The following is a 17811-nucleotide window of genomic DNA, read 5'->3' as shown; positions in this document are numbered from 1 at the left end:
AGGAACCGCAGGCACACACTGCAGAGGGTTGGCACGGCTAGGCAGCGACCCTCTTTAAAAGGGGCGGGGCGATAGCCCACAATGCTGTACAGAAGCAATGAGAAATATAATCCTGTGCCACCGCCATCAGGAGCTGCACACGTGGGCATAGCATTGGGGAACCTATGTGCCACACACTATTCATTCTGTCAAGGTGTCTGCATGCCCCAGTCAGACCGCGGTTTTTTATAAATAGTCACAGGCAGGTACGAGTCCGCAATGGAAATTCCGTGTGCACCCACAGCATGGGTGGCTCCCTGGAACCCACCGGCTGTACATAAATGTATCCCATTGCAGTGCCCATCACAGCTAAGGTAACGTCCGATTAAATGCAGGTGGGCTTCGGCCCACACTGCATGCCCCAGTCAGACTGGGGTTCTTTAGAAGTGGACACATGCAGTTACAACTCCCTGTGGACCGACAGCATGGGTGGGTGCCAGGAAGCCACCGGCGGTACATAAATATATCCCCTTGCATTGCCCATCACAGCTGAGGTAATGTCATGTTTAATGCAGGTGGGCTTCGGCCCACACTGCATGCCCCAGTCAGACCGGGGTTCTTTAGAAGTGGACACATGCAGTTACAACTCCCTGTGGACCCACAGCATGGGTGGCTCCCTGGAACCCACCGGCGGTACATAAATATATCCCCTTGCATTGCCCATCACAGCTGAGGTAATGTCATGTTTAATGCAGGTGGGCTTCGGCCCACACTGCATGCCCCAGTCAGACCGGGGTTCTTTAGAAGTGGACACATGCAGTTACAACTCCCTGTGGACCCACGGCATGGGTGGCTCCCTGGAACCCACGGGCGGTACATAAATATATCCCATTGCAGTGCCCAGCACAGCTGATGTAACGTCAGCTTTAATGCAGGTGGGCAAAAAATTAATTGGATTACACTGTAGACGAGGGCCCCAAAAAATTGGTGTACCAACAGTACTAATGTACCTCAGAAAAATTGCCCATGCCCAACCAAGAGGGCAGGTGAAACCCATTAATCGCTTTGGTTAATGTGGCTTAATTTGTAACTAGGCCTGGAGGCAGCCCAGTTAAAATAAAAATTGGTTCAGGTGCAAGTTTCAACGCTTTAATGAGCATTGAAACGTATAAAAATTGTTTACAAAAATTATATGACTGAGCCTTGTGGGCCTAAGAAAAATTGCCCGTTCGGCGTGATTACGTCAGGTTTCAGGAGGAGGAGCAGGAGGAGGAGGAGGAATATTATACACAGATTGATGAAGCTAAAAGGTCCACATTTTTGATGGTGATAGAGAACAATGCTTCCATCCGCGGGTGCAGCCTACGTATTGTTTAGGTATCGCTGCTGTCCGCTGGTGGAGAAGAGAAGTCTGGGGAAATCCAGGCTTTGTTCATCTTGATGAGTGTAAGCCTGTCGGCACTGTCGGTTGACAGGCGGGTACGCTTATCTGTGATGATTCCCCCAGCCGCACTAAACACCCTCTCTGACAAGACGCTAGCCGCAGGACAAGCAAGCACCTCCAGGGCATACAGTGCGAGTTCAGGCCACGTGTCCAGCTTCGACACCCAGTAGTTGTAGGGGGCAGAGGCGTCACGGAGGACGGTCGTGCGATCGGCTACGTACTCCCTCACCATCCTTTTACAGTGCTCCCGCCGACTCAGCCTTGACTGGGGAGCGGTGACACAGGCTTGCTGGGGAGCCAGAAAGCTGTCAAAGGCCTTAGAGAGTGTTCCCTTGCCTGTGCTGTACATGCTGCCTGATCTCTGCGCCTCCCCTGCTACCTGGCCCTTGGAACTGCGCCTTCGGCCACTAGCGCTGTCGGATGGGAATTTTACCATCAGTTTGTCCGCCAGGGTCCTGTGGTATAGCATCACTCTCGAACCCCTTTCCTCTTCGGGTATGAGAGTGGAAAGGTTCTCCTTATACCGTAGGTCGAGCAGTGTGTACACCCAGTAATCTGTAGTGGCCAGGATGTGTGTAACGCGAGGGTCACGAGAAAGGCATCCTAACATGAAGTCAGCCATGTGTGCCAGGGTACCTGTACGCAACACATGGCTGTCCTCACTAGGAAGATCACTTTCAGGATCCTCCTCCTCCTCCTCCTCCTCCTCCTCAGGCCATACACGCTGAAAGGATTACAGGCAAGCAGCATGGGTACCCTCAGCAGTGGGCCAAGCTGTTTCTTCCCCCTCCTCCTCCTCCTCAATGCGCTGAGATATAGACAGGAGGGTGCTCTGACTATCCAGCGACATACTGTCTTCCCCCGCCTCTGTTTCCGAGCGCAAAGCGTCTGCCTTTATGCTTTGCAGGGAACTTCTCAAGAGGCATAGCAGAGGAATGGTGACGCTAGTGATTGCAGCATCGCCGCTCACCATCTGGGTAGACTCCTCAAAGTTTCCAAGGACCTGGCAGATGTCTGCCAACCAGGCCCACTCTTCTGTAAAGAATTGAGGAGGCTGACTCCCACTGCGCCGCCCACGTTGGAGTTGGTATTCTACTATAGCTCTACGCTGCTCATAGAGCCTTGCCAACATGTGGAGTGTAGAGTTCCACCGTGTGGGCACGTCGCACAGCAGTCGGTGCACTGGCAGATGAAACCGATGTTGCAGGGTGTGCAGGTGGCAGCGTCCGTGTGGGACTTGTGGAAATGTGCGCAGAGCCGGCGCACCTTTCCAAGCAGGTCTGACAAGCGTGGGTAGCTTTTCAGAAAACGCTGAACCACCAAATTAAAGACGTGGGCAGGCATGGCACGTGCGTGAGGCTGCCGAGCTGCAGAACCGCCACCAGGTTACGGCCGTTGTCACACACGACCATGCCCGGTTGGAGGCTCAGCGGCGCAAGCCAGCGGTCGGTCTGCTCTGTCAGACCCTGCAGCAGTTCGTGGGCCGTGTGCCTCTTCTCTCCTAAGCTGAGTAGTTTCAGCACGGCCTGCTGACGCTTGCCCACCGCTGTGCTGCCAGGACGCGCGACACAGACTGCTGGCGACGTGCTGCTGCTGACACATCTTGATTGCGAGACAGAGGTTGTGTAGGAGGAGGAGGAGGGTGGTTTAGTGGAGGAAGCATACACCCCCGCAGATACCACCACCGAGCTGGGGCCCGCAATTCTGGGGGTGGGTAGGACGTGAGCGGTCCCAGGCTCTGTCCCAGCCTCCACTAAATTCACCCAATGTGCCGTCAGGGAGATATAGTGGCCCTGCCCGCCTGCGCTTGTCCACGTGTACGTTGTTAAGTGGACCTTGTCAGTAACCGCGTTGGTGAGGGCGCATACAATGTTGCGGGGCCGCCGCCGCCATCATACCTTTGAAAGCCTCCGTTTCCACAACCCTATATGGCAGCATCTCCAGGCTGATAAATTTGGCTATGTGCACGTTTAACGCTTGAGCATGCGGGTGCGTGGCGGCGCAATTGCGCTTGCGCTCCAACACTTGCGCTAGCGACGGCTGGACGGTGCGCTGAGAGACATTGGTGGATGGGGCCGAGCACAACGGAGGTGGGGGTGTGGGTGCAGGCCAGGAGACGGTAGTGCCTGTGTCCTGAGAGGGTGGTTGGATCTCATTGGCAGGTTGGGGCACAGGGGAAGAGGCAGCGGTGCAAACCGGAGGCGGTGAACGGCCTTCGTCCCACCTTGTGGGGTGCTTGGCCATCATATGTCTGCGCATGCTGGTGGTGGTGAGGCTGGTGATGGTGGCTCCCCGGCTGATCTTGGCACGACACAGGTTGCACACCACTGTTCGTTGGTCGTCTGCACTCTCAGTGAAAAACTGCCAGACCTTTGAGCACCTCGGCCTCTGCAGGGTGGCATGGCGCGAGGGGGCGCTTTGGGAAACAGTTGGTGGATTATTCGGTCCGGCCCTGCCTCTACCCCTGGCCACCGCACTGCCTCTTCCAACCTGCCCTGCTGCTGCACTTGCCTCCCCCTCTGAAGACCTGTCCTCAGTAGGCGTAGCAAACCAGGTGGGGTCAGTCACCTCATCGTCCTGCTGCTCTTCCTCCGAATCCTCTGTGCGCTCCTCCCTCGGACTTACTCCAATTACTACTACCTGAGTGATAGACAACTGTGTCTCATCGTCATCGTCCTCCTCACCCACTGAAAGCTCTTGAGACTGTTGCCGGAAGTCCCCAGCCTCATCCCCCGGACCCCGGGAACTTTCCAAAGGTTGGGCATCAGTCACGACAAACTCCTCCGGTGGGAGAGGGACCATTGCTGCCCAATCTTGGCAGGGGCCCGAGAACAGTTCCTGGGAGTCTGCCTGCTCCTCAGAATGTGTCATTGTAATGGAGTGAGGAGGCTGGGAGGAAGGAGGAGTAGCAGCCAGACGATTCAGAGTTGCAGCAGTGGACGGCGCAGAATTCTGGGTGGTCGATAGATTGCTGGATGCACTTTCTGCCATCCACGACAGGACCTGCTCACACTGCTCATTTTCTAATAAAGGTCTACCGCGTGGACCCATTAATTGTGAGATGAATGTGGGGATGCCAGAAACGTGCCTCTCTCCTAATCCCGCAGCAATCGGCTGCGATACACCTGGATCAGGAGCTCGGCCTGTGCCCACACCCTGACTTGGGCCTCCGCGTCCTTGCCCGTGTCCATGTCCTCTAGGCCTACCCCTACCCCTCAGCATGCTGTATTACCAGTAGTGCAGAAACAGAACACTGTAATTAAATGTGCCGCTTATTGGCCTGTGGTTGGAGGCTGACTTCCCTTACGGAACGCACAGCAGAGCCAGGAAACAATTTTGCGCACGCCTGTAGTGAGACATAGGTGCGTATGAGTGAGCTAGTGGAATTCACAGCGCAGAAGCAGTCAAGTGGCCAAAGGCCAGTAGTAGGCCTTAAGTATTTTGCTTCTATTTTTTTTAAATGCTGAGCTGATACAGCAGACAGATACTGTAGGCAGCGTATAATATTATGTATACTCTTTCGCTCTGGCGGGATGACGGCGATCATGTAACAGAGACAGCAGATCCAGGAAACAATTTTGCGCAAGCCTGCTGTAACGCTTAGCTGCGTATTAATTAGGACTACTACCCCCAGCAGATAGATACTGTAGGCAGTGTATAATATTATGTATACTGTTTCCCTCTGGCGGGATGACGGCGCTGATGTAACAGAGACAGCAGATCCAGGAAACAATTTTGCGCAAGCCTGCTGTAACGCTTAGCTGCGTATTAATTTGGACTACTACCCCCAGCAGATAGATACTGTAGGCAGCGTATAATATTATGTATACTGTTTCCCTCTGGCGGGATGACGGCGCTGATGTAACAGAGACAGCAGATCCAGGAAGCAATTTTGCGCAAGCCTGCTCTAACGCTTAGCTGCGTATTAATTAGGACTACTACCCCCAGCAGACACGCAGTAAACTGAAGACGGTCACAGGCAGCCCAAATATAGTATTTTTCCCCAATTTTTGGGAAAAAGCCCACTGCCTATATAGCCTGAATATCTCTTTCCCTGCCTCACCAGTACTGGCCTATACTCTGTACAATGACTGCAGACTGCGGACGCAATGCTCTGCACGCCCGATATACAAAAAAAAAATTGTGCAACACTGCTAAAAGCAGCCTCAACAGTACTGCACACTGTCAGATGTGGCCCTAAGAAGGACCGTTGGGGTTCTTGCAGCCTAAAATAACTCCTAACGCTCTCCCTATAGCAGCTCCGGCACCAGCAGCACTTTCCCTGATCTCTGTCAGAATGCATTTGTGGCGAGCCGCGGGAGGGGCCGATTTATATACTCGGGTGACACCTAATCTCGCCAGCCACTCACTGCAGGGGGGTGGTATAGGGCTTGAACGTCGCAGGGGGAAGTTGTAATGCCTTCCCTGTCTTTCTATTGGCCAGAAAAGCGCGCTAACGTCTCAGAGATGAAAGTGAAAGTAACTCGAACATCGCGTGGTACTCGTCTCGAGTAACGAACATCTCGAACACGCTAATACTCGAACGAGTATTAAAGGGGTTGTCCCGCGCCGAAACGGGTTTTTTTTTTTTTTCAATAGCCCCCCCGTTCGGCGCGAGACAACCCCGATGCAGGGGTTAAAAAAGAACACCGGACAGCGCTTACCTTAATCCCCGCGCTCCGGTGACTTCTTACTTACCCGGTGAAGATGGCCGCCGGGATCTTCTACCTCCGTGGACCGCAGCTCTTCTGTGCGGTCCATTGCCGATTCCAGCCTCCTGATTGGCTGGAATCGGCACGTGACGGGGCGGAGCTACACCGAGCCCCATTGAGAAGAGAAGAAGACTCGGACTGCGCAAGCGCGGCTAATTTGGCCATTAGACGGCGAAAATTAGTCGGCTCCATGGGAACGAGGACGCTAGCAACGGAGCAGGTAAGTGAAAAACTTCTTATAACTTCTGTATGGCTCATAATTAATGCACAATGTACATTACAAAGTGCATTAATATGGCCATACAGAAGTGTATAGACCCACTTGCTGCCGCGGGACAACCCCTTTAAGCTCGGACGCGTACGTTCGCTCATCTCTATTTTATATCCATATCACTCCACTTAGAAGTCTTTCATAAATTGAATAACAGTGGAATATGGAACAAAGTACTAGCTCTATATATCTGGCATTAATTGCTTGTCATTAAAAAGTTTCAACAGTTTCTTTGCTGTGCTTGCAACATGTTCCAATACACTGCAAGCTGGAGGACTGTCAGTCTATGTAGAAAGTTAGGCTGGTTTTAAACGACCGGATTTGAATTGCAGACTCGGCAATGATCGGCATCTGTGCGGATGATCCACTGTAAAATGTGGGCATTGACAGGCTTGTATTTTTGAATTTTCCTTCACACGAACTGCGTATTTCGCAAGCGGAAGAAAAATTTCAGTGTGCTTTATTTTACCTCGGATTCCGCACAGATGGCCTTCATTGATGTCAATGGAGGCATGTGACCCGCATCATCAATAAGCGATGGCACGAAAAATACTAAGAATTTTTTTTTAAACGTATACTGCACATGACCGCCTGTATGGCTCTCCAGTCATAGGCAATACAGTAAAGAGCCATACACAGAGTCACCGGCCGGGGTCACAGCTCTATTCCCCTGCGGGGCTCCTGCATGCAGAATCCGACCCACTCGTGTGAGCCTGGCCTTGTAGTGATGATAGTTAAAGCCAGTGTAATAGGATAAATGCTATAGTGTTAGTGAGCATTGCGCAAGGTTATCTTTAAGTAATACTGTAGTAATAGTCAAGCATTGCACAGATGCATTGTGTATTGATAATGCCTTATGAGAAATGTACAAGGTTACTATAACAGAAATAGACACTTTCAACGTTATATAGAACCAAAACCATTTATCAGGTAGACATGCAATATGCATAGTAGCATAGAGTTGGAATGAACAGGCCATCTATCTGTGGGCAGGAGGGAGGGCTCACAGTACAATGTCCTGATCTTACAGTAGTACAGAGCAGAGTAGATGCAGTGCTGGAGAGCTTTCCCTGTGAATCTGCTGTGCTATGTCCTACTGCATGATCAAGACATTGCACAGTCTGCCCTCCTTTATAGCCACAGGCAGCTGGTAATGTGATGTACACTGCAGGCTGAACTTCTTTTACGCCCAACAATTAACTATTCATCCATCGTCTTCTTTAGCCCCTCCTCCTATCATTACAATCAGAGCTGAAATGCAATCTGTCAATCTGCTTGACTCCAGCTTGCAGTGTTTTGGAATATGTTGCAAGTACAGCTAAGAAGTACGAAAGTTGAAAATCGTAGTTCAAAATTTTTAACGACAACCTTGTAGACAAATGTTTTTTTATGCAAAAATACATGGATTTGTACAAAATAATTTCTAACGACAGCGTCCATAATATTTAAAGGGGTTTTCCCATTACCAAAAATTGCCTTACAATCACTCTCTCCTCCCTGGTTGCTGCTGACCAGGGTGTCTGACTTGCTGTGACTGCTGATTGGCTGTAGCAGTCACATGTCTTTGTCAGAAACAGCCAGGAAGAACAAAGTGCTTGTGAAGCAATTTTAGGTAGTGGAAAAAACCCTTTACGTTCTCTACATCCCTTTAAAGAAAATAATCAAAAATGTAATTAACTCTGTTTAATTATGATTTATGGTGCAACTTGACCAACGTTACCTGAAAAGTTTCTGAACCATTTTGGTTTCTTGTCCCAGATAACAAAGAGATAGTAAGCGGGAACTCCAGTCAGGGTAATGGCAAAACCGATCCCTGTATTTATGGGGTCTGAATACAGTGATAACGTGACCATAAACAAACAGGTGAAGGAAAACAAAGCTGGTATAAAGATTGGCACCTGGAAAGAAGAAGAAGAAAAGTTGAATTACATAGATACCAACACATTGCTATGTTTAGCTTGCCTTTTATACACACAGTTCCTTTAACGTATCCTTAATGAAAATGTATCACATTGAGTTAAGTCCTACATGTTGGGTTTTAGATTTGCGAATAAGGCAAGAGACTGAACCATCCCCCATTTTTTTCCTTCTTTTCTTAATATATGGTGCCATAAAAAAATAGCGTTCCTACAGCTTCCAAATTATATCGATAACTGTATCAACATACTGTATTATCTACACTCTCAACCGTGTTCGAAACTTTTTTATGGTCATGCCACAGGCAGTCAACAAGAATGAAAATCACACCATTAACAAGCCTAAGAAGCACATAAAATAATGTATAGTGTAAGTGAGTTTGGAGCTAAAACTATGTAAATATCATTCAAAATAATTCTAGCATAAATAAGCATGGTTTCTGGTAAACTAAGTTGGCATGCTTTTGAAATATTAGCTGAGAGCATCATCATTCAAAAGCAGGTTTTGAACCACTGACGTACCGCGACTAAAGCTTGGATGAGAATATGCTAATATCGTACTTTCAACCATCTTATGCTAGAACATTTTATGACCCAGCAACAGCTATAAATCATTAAAAAAAATCATAAATAAAGCCTATTGCTTCTTACTTATAAAAAACTATAAGGAAATATTCAGTTTATTTTAAAGTCAGAGACCAAATACTCTATGATATAACACAAACTTTGTGCCTAGGCTGCAAACTTTGCCAAGCCATTTCCTAGTAGTGGTTAGCCATGTTGTCTACTACAATTACACATACAGAAGGATGAATATTAGTTGGCGATACACAATCTTCCTCAATATCCCCTGACACTGAAAGGTTCTGTGCAGCATATCAAGATTAATGTCAGTCAGACACAGAGGTGAGTGTACCTTGAAAGGGCGATGCATCTCAGGTCGTTTGTACCGTAGATAAATGAGTCCAACAACAGCCAGGCCAATAAAAAGCCACCGAGCAAAACTGAGAAAATTCAGCAGGCTGTAGATATCCCCAGTGAAAAGCATTACCATTGTTAGTGGATACTGCAAAAGAAGAGATTATTATTTACAGAATCAATACACTCCGGTAGAAAGGATTATCCACATCTGTGTGTTTACTAAAAATGCTATCAAATCTATAAATCAGTTTTGGCTTATAAACCGGTCACTGCATGTTCCCCTTTATTTATAGCCTTATTTATAGATTAGTACAAAATGTGAACTACTTGTTGAAAATATATCATTACTGAATTACTCACTTGTTAAAGTGAAGCTCTACATTGAAAAGCACTTTATTTTATTAGGGCCCTGCCTTAATAGTAGTTATTTGTGCTAATAGGTCCCTTTGTAAATGGTAACCATTTGGTAATAGCGTACAGTGGGCATAAGGTTTCTGTCTATCAGCAGAATATAGGTACCATTTGGCCATTTTCACACAGTTGTAGTTTGGTCAGTTTTTTTTGCATCTACACTTATAAGCTAAAACCAGTATAACGCGACTATCAGCACTCCTTCATTGTTTTTGACCCACTCTTGATTTGGATTTATACACTAAGGTAAAACAGTAACCAAAATACTGGCATGTGAAAGTGGCCTAAGTTTGGGTTCAGACACGGTGAGTAGGCAGTCTAGAGTCTTGTGTGGCGCAGAGTGTTAAGGCAACAGAAATGCAGTCCTTAGCTCTCGCTCATGACCTGTCTTGATTAACCCCTTCAGTGGCATGTTTATTATTATTATATTATAGCAGGGAAATCTCGGGGGCTTGCTGCACTGAGTATGCGGTAAAAACCCTGGAAGATTTCAGATGACAGCTTGGTGTTCTGCACATTTCAGCACTAGAGCTGTCCACAGAAATCTTCCAGGGTTTAACTGCATGGTCAGTGCAGCAAGCCCCGAAGATTTTCTGGGCAGTATAGTATGGGAACAAGTCAGCTGCACTATTAGCCAAAATGGAACAAACAAATATTGTGCCATTTGGCTAAAAGCAGCTCCGCAAGAATAAAGTGGACTACAGATGCCCATTCACCTTCCATAGCTGTTACTCAAACCCTTGTTTGGCTGACAACTATTTTCCTGACTCTCCCCATACACATAAATGCTCGGCTTGTCTGAGAGTTCATTTACTTTCAATGGGGAGAGTGGAGAGAGCTGTCTCGGACAGTTATTGTCACAGCATAAATTCAGGGGAAACAAAATAATCAGACATTGAAATTCAATGTGCCTGATCCTTCTTTTTCCTCCACATCATCTGTCGAGATACAGTTGGGAGCTTCCATGTGATAGCCAAAAATGGCGGGATTGGCCAAATTTTCCTAATGTGTAAGGAGAGCTTAACAGTTATCAGTCTGCTGTATTAATGAGGGCAGCACTCCTCCGACCTCTCCCCAGGGATTGCTGACTGCAAAATATCCATTCTAGTATAGTGGACCTGTCCCATAATGTTGCTGTTAAACTGGACAGCATAATGCGGTGACATACTGTATCTGCTTCATATTCACCCAGATTTTTACTTACTGAGAACAAAAGAGGAAATTAAATAGTGTTTGCCAAAAGTAAATCAATGATTATGTGAATCTAATGCAGTGTGCGGTGGCATAAGACATAACTAAATACTGATCATGCAAGATGTGTTTTACAATTCATGGAGCCGAAAGGTTGATGCTCATTTATGTCAATTTGTTGTAACCAGCAGTTAGTAACAGGATATAGTTAACGCTCCAGCTGTTGAGGCTTTTATTAGCCATTCATCATGCTTCAGTGAGATTGAGGAGGAGCAAATGGATTATTATGATGATGCTTCAGTGGATTCATATATTATTCTTATACCTGGATTGCATTTGAGAAGAATCTATCATTTTAACTAGTAATGCAAGCGGAATATAGGATGTAAGACTAAACATGAAATGGGCGCTTATTTACAAATGCAGCAGAGGTGAATATGGCATTTAGTGTTATATTTGTGCATTTCGGAAACTCACAATATATTTTAAGTTTCATAATAGGTCACATTTTAGACAGAAAATTGTCTGTTTTCCAAGAGCAAATGTTAGAAGTTTATAAGCAGTTGTGTGTATGAATGAGGAGCGAATAAGACATGAATGCTTTTGTTACATTTTTATATATTTGCATACAGATTAAGGCTACATTCACACAAGCGTTTTATTGTGGCTATTTTGCATACCATCTGAAGAATTGGACTCATTGCTGACTGATAAGTCATCAATGGATGATCATCAGGGATACGTTGCTTGGATCCCCCCACCAATCAGCTGATTCCCAGGGCTACCGTCGTTGATATCCGTGCAAGAAGCAGAAAGCACTGACAATAGCTCAGGGGTCAGGATTGGAATTGAATTCAATGGGATCTGCACCTGCAATACCAACCTGAGCCACTGAGGTATGATCAGCACTCTGCTTCCTGCGATGACCGCAGTTGGTCATCAATAGAAAAAATAAAAACATTCCGGAATACCCCTTGCAGGGCAGAGACACATGAGTGTATTGCAAAAGTGCATACCCGTGCATACATATGTGCACATTTGCACACCTCCCATAGACCTCTATGAGGTTCTTTTGTGTGCAAAATCACAGAACATAAAGAAGGTTCTATTTTCTGCGCCTGTCGTGAAAAAAATAAATACATGAAAATGCACCCTTTGAAATCAATGGGTTCTATTCTCTGCTTGTCTGAAGGAGCCCTAAAACTGTACAATGTTAGTAGGGGACTTACAGTTTAGGCTACATGCCCACAGACTAATAAAAAGTCGTGCCTGAGAAACTTTGGTACAACTTTCTATTAATCTGTGTACATGTGTCAGACAGCACACAGACATCCCGTCCGTGTGCTGTTCGATGTGCAGGATACCACACATTGACATGTACAATATTTGTCCATATATCGCAAAAAAAATAGGATATGCTGCAAATTTTTATTTTTTGCTCAACTTTTCATGCAACTTAAAAAATGTTCATTCATTTAAATGAATGGGTGCTATGTTCATCTGATTTTTGGACCGTTTTTGTTAAAAAATCAGACGAAAAACACGTCCGCATGCATGTAGCCTTGCAGTGAAGGATTTCCTGCAGTCTTACAGGAAACCAAATAGCAAACACAATCTTCCCTACTTGCAAGTTCTGCTAAAGACAACATTTCATCTAATGCAGTGAGTTGATGTAGCAGGGCTGAGCTGTTAATTGGAACAACTCATCCAGCTCTACCATCTCTGTTTCATGTATTAAAAGTAGTAAACATTTATAGATGTTTTTACTTTGAACTATGTCTGCAACATATTCATCATTTGGTTGGTAGCTAATTTATAAAAGTTAACATACAGGTTAATGAATGGGCACAAATTGGGCAGACATTAGGTTTTATCCTATTTGATCAATGCCAAGCAATGATCCAATCTAGTGCATTAGACTGTCTGTGCTCAGTCAGAGAGATAGCCTTAAAACCTGACCTTTCCTGGTCCCTGAGTAGTGGAGATGAGAAGCACTCAGCTCTGGAAATAAAACCTGTCGAGATACTACAATAACAATGAAAGATGGAGAGCAATATATATCAGTACACAAGCCAAAGGAGACATGGAGCTGTTTACTCAGCACCACCATGGATTCACGTTTGTGATAGATCAACCAATTATTGCAGTGTGTAGACAACTCAAAATGAAAGATTTTTCCAAATTACCAAAATAAGAAAATATAGCCCAACATATCGAGGTATTTCATGGATGTTTTGTATGTATTTGTCTATGTAAAATCTATATTTAGATAGATAGATAGATATGAGATAGATAGATAGATTGATAGATGGATAGATAGATATGAGATAGATAGATAGATAGATATAGATAGATATGAGACAGATAGATAGATATATAGATAGATAGATAGATAGATAGATAGATAGATAGATAGATAGATAGATAGATAGATAGATAGATATGAGACAGATAGATAGATATGAGATAGATAGATATGAGATAGATAAATAGATAGATAGATATGAGATAGATAGATAAATAGATATGAGATAGATAGATAGATAGATAGATAGATAGATAGATAGATAGATAGATATGAGATAGATAGATAAATAGATATGAGATAGATAGATATGAGATAGATAGATAGATAGATATGAGATAGATAGATAGATGGATAGATAGATAGATAGATACATAGATATGAGATAGATAGATAGATAGATAGATAGATAGATAGATAGATAGATAGATAGATAAGAGACAGATATGAGAGAGATAGATAGATGATAGATAGATAGATATGAGATAGATAGATGATAGATAGATACATAGATATGAGATAGACAGATGTGAGATAGATAGATAGATAGATCGATAGATATGAGATAGATAGATAGACAGATATGGGAGAGATAGATAGATGTGAGATAGATAGATATGAGATAGATAGATATGAGATAGATAGATATGAGACAGATAGATAGATAGATAGATAGATAGATAGATAGATAGATAGATAGATAGATAGATAGATGTGAGATAGATAGATAGATAGATAGAAAGATATGAGATAGATAGATAGATAGATAGATGTAAGATAGATAGATAGATAGATAGATAGATAGATAGATAGATAGATAGATGTGAGATGGATGGATGGATAGATAGATAGATATGAGATAGACAGATAGAGGGATGTGAAATGGATTGATAGATAGATATGAGGCAGATAGATAGATCATCGCGTTGTGGAGGCAGGATATATGAATTGGCTGTAAAACTGCTTATTTTCGGGGTAGGGCTTATATTTCAAGCCTCCGCGAAAATCCCCAAAAATCAGGGAGGGCTGATTTTTTTGGGTAGATCTTATTTTCAGGGAAACAGGGTAAATGTATGATCGCTGGGGTTTTGACTGCTGGGACCCCCAATGTTGGGACCCCTACAAGAATAGAATGGTATTAATGCATGTGAACTAGTGCTGTACTTACCCATTTCCATCAATCTCATAGACATTGAATAGAGTACATATGGTGCAAATTGATACACTTTTATTATAATGGCTCATACAATACGTTGTACATAAGACAACATAAATGTAGCTGTTTCTCTCCAACTTCATACTTGCACATTTGACAACTCAAGGTCAAAACTATAACAATTTGGAGAACCAAGACTGTTATTTTCCCAAACTGTTTTAAAACTACAGAAAATGTTTAATCCACAGATTTTCTCATTTCAAGGTAGATTTATGGGTATATGTGTGTATGCTGCACACTCAATAGGCTTAGCCCGTCTCCTGATAGCAGGTACTTCAGACAAGCCTTAATCCATCCTCAAGCAATGCATGAATTATTTCTTATGTATGAAACGGGCTATTAAATGGTTGTATGATTGTCACTCTGGATTCGTCAGTGCTGTAATGTGGATCACACTTGTTATTTTTTTTAATACTTAATGCTACACAGAATAAAAATTCCATCAGTTCTTTTTATATAAAAGCACATTTATGGAGATTGAGTGTTAGCACTCATATTGTTCTATACAATTTTATTTGACGTGACTCAATAGTTTAAAATAAAAATACGGATTTTATAATCTTTGTTAAAAAAAATGGTAGGAACTCAATCATTTCTGCCATTAAATTAAATTAATTAGGATTATCACTGGGATTGTTATTTTTTTCCATTTGGATTTTGTTTTTTGCTACCAAAACGTAAGGGGATTGCAGAAACATATTGTAGCTATAAGACAGAATGCAGACATTACCTACTGAGACCAGCAGAAGTGAATGTCTTTCTATGTCTAGTTAAATATTTATGGCAATCTTCTGTTAAGGGGATGATCCTATAGGAAGCTCAGTGCAAGTACTGTAAATACTCGTGTACTGTGGGCTAAGTTGGAGAATTTGCAACATTGCTCTTTTATGTTATTTTCTGATATGCTTTGCTGGGAAATAAAGCAACCTAAACAAAGTCAGGTCTGTTCTGTATTTATGATTTGACAGGTTTTCTCGACACTTTCCAGTTTTTTCATCGGTAACATGTACAGAGCGCGCTGTACCAAATAGATGTTTGGGGTTATTGTAGAGCTCTGTATTTGTAACATTCCAATGTTGTTTTGCAATGGGAAAACCACAAAGCGCAGCCAAATAATAATTGGCATCAGATAAGATCCCTTTTAAGACCCCCTTAAAGACCCTCACAAGAATCTGGATAGACTTAAAGGGGTTGTCCCGAGGCAGCAAGTGGGTCTATACACTTCTGCATGGCCATAATAATGCACTTTGTAATGTACATTGTGCATTAATTATGAGCCATACAGAAGTTATAAAAAGTTTTATACTTACCTGCTCCGTTGCTGGCGTCCTCGTCTCCATGGTGCCGACTAATTTTCGCCCTCCGATGGCCAAATTAGCCGCGCTTGCGCAGTCCGGGTCTTCTTCTTTTCTGAATGGGGCTCCGTGTAGCTCCGTGTAGCTCCGTGTAGCTCCGCCCCGTCACGTGCCGATTCCAGCCAATCAGGAGGCTGGAATCGGCAATGGACCGCACAGAAGCCCTGCGGTCCATGAAGACAGAGGATCCCGGCGGCCATCTTCAGCAGGTGAGTATGAAGACGCCGGACCGCCGGGATTCAGGTAAGCGCTGTGCGGGTGGTTTTTTTAACCCCTGCATCGGGGTTGTCTCGCGCCGAACGGGGGGGTTTAAAAAAAAAAAAAAAACCGTTTCGGCGCGGGACAACCCCTTTAAAAAACAAGAAAAAAAGCTTAATCCAAATATATTAGTCAGATTATTTTCTCACTGGATAGTAAGATTTGCCAAGTACCTGCAAAGACAAATTTCCCTCTCTTACTTCTACTTAAAAGGTATGCAAGAACATATTGGATGGACTATTGTCTCACAAAACGTGAGTTGGGCTCCTTCTGTAAATATGCAATAAGATAAAGAAAATATGTCACCAGAAGATGACCTATTGTTTAACCCCTTAGTGACGAAGCCTGTTTGCGCCTTAGTGACGGAGCCAAATTTTGGAAATCTGACATGCGTCGTTCAACGTGGCATAACTCCGTAAAGGCTTTACATATCCCAGTGATTCTGACATTGTTTTTTCGCCACATGTTGTACTTCATTTAGATTGTAAAAAGAGACCGATATAATTTGTGTATATTTATTAAAAGTACCAATATTGGAAAAATTTTGAAAAAATTGTCATTTTTTCACATTTTCAACCGTAATATCTCAAATATGTCCAAACATACTGTACAAATTTTTGATAAGATATGTATTTCCATCTGTTTACTTTATTCTGAATGCACACTTGAAAAACTTTTGTGTTTTTTTTAACCATTTAGAGGACGTACAAATTTAACATTACTTTTCAGCATTTTGAGGAGCACTTTGTTTTCCTGCACCAAGCCAAGTTTGCAGAGGCTCATAAGTGTCAGAATAATAGATACACCCACAAATGACCCCATTTTAAAAACTACACCCCTTAGTGTATTCACTGAGGGGTGTCATGAGTATTTTGACCCCACCAGTTCTTTTCAGGAATTAGTTCAATTTAGGGGACAAAAAAATAAAATTTCATATTTTTGCAAATATGTCATTTTAAAGACATATTTTTTTCCTATAGAGCCCATGAAAATGAGGATTTACACACCAAAATGGATACCCCCATTTCTCCCGTGTTCAGAAACTAACCCATTGTGGCCCTAATCTTATGTCTGGATGCATAACGGGAGCCAAAATGAAAGGAGTAGTCGGTGTCTTTCAGAACATAAATTTTGCTTGAAGGCGATTTAGGCCCCATAGCACTTTTGTAGAGCTCTTGAGTGGCCAAAACCAAAGAGAACCCCCACAAGTGACCCCATTTTGAAAACTAGACCCCTTAACGAATTTATCTAGGGGTGTACTGACCATTTTGACCCCACAGTTTTTGAATGAATTCAAGCCAAGCAAAAGGAAAAAATTGTGATTTTCATTTTTTTGTCAATTCTGTCATTTTAAAAACAGCTTTTTTTGTACAGCACACGCATGAATGAAGCCTTTCGTCCCAAAATGGATACCCCTGTTTCTCCCGTGTTCAGAGACATACCCATTGTGGCCCTAATCTTATGTCTGGATGCACAATGGGGCCCAAAACGAAAGGAGTAGTCGGTGGCTTTAAGAACATAGATTTTCCTTGAAGGAGTTTTAGGCCCATAGCACTTTTGTAGAGCTCTTGAGCGGCCAAAATCAAAGAGAACCCCCACAAGTGACCCCATTTTGAAAACTAGACCCCTTAATGAATTTATCTAGGGGTGTACTGCCCATTTTGAGCCAACAGTTTTTGAATGAATTGAAGCAAAGCAAAAGGAAAAAATTGTGATTTTCGTTTTTTTGGCAATTCTGTCGTTTTAAAAACTGCTTTTTTGGTACAGCACACACATGAATGAAGACTTGCACCCCAAAGTGGATACCCGTGTTTGTCCCGTGTTCAGAGACA

At 43.8% G+C, this 17811-nt stretch overlaps 1 protein-coding gene across 1 annotated transcript in view; it reads right to left on the bottom strand.

Moving 5' to 3' along the window:
• Positions 1-17811, bottom strand: part of SLC7A11 (solute carrier family 7 member 11) — a 220235-nt gene that overhangs the window by 38350 nt on the left and 164074 nt on the right. The window contains exons 10-11 of the mRNA XM_066573742.1: positions 9239-9388; positions 8127-8304 (exon numbers count right to left, since the gene is read on the bottom strand). Of these exons, the coding sequence (XP_066429839.1) occupies positions 8127-8304; positions 9239-9388 (328 nt within the window). The remainder of the gene's footprint in view (positions 1-8126; positions 8305-9238; positions 9389-17811) is intronic.

This window comes from Eleutherodactylus coqui, chromosome 7 (genome assembly GCF_035609145.1).
Source record: "Eleutherodactylus coqui strain aEleCoq1 chromosome 7, aEleCoq1.hap1, whole genome shotgun sequence".
Classification (NCBI taxonomy): Eukaryota; Metazoa; Chordata; class Amphibia; order Anura; family Eleutherodactylidae; genus Eleutherodactylus; species Eleutherodactylus coqui.
Note: the sequence above shows the minus strand (reverse complement) of the source record. Positions and strands in the feature narration are given on the sequence as shown.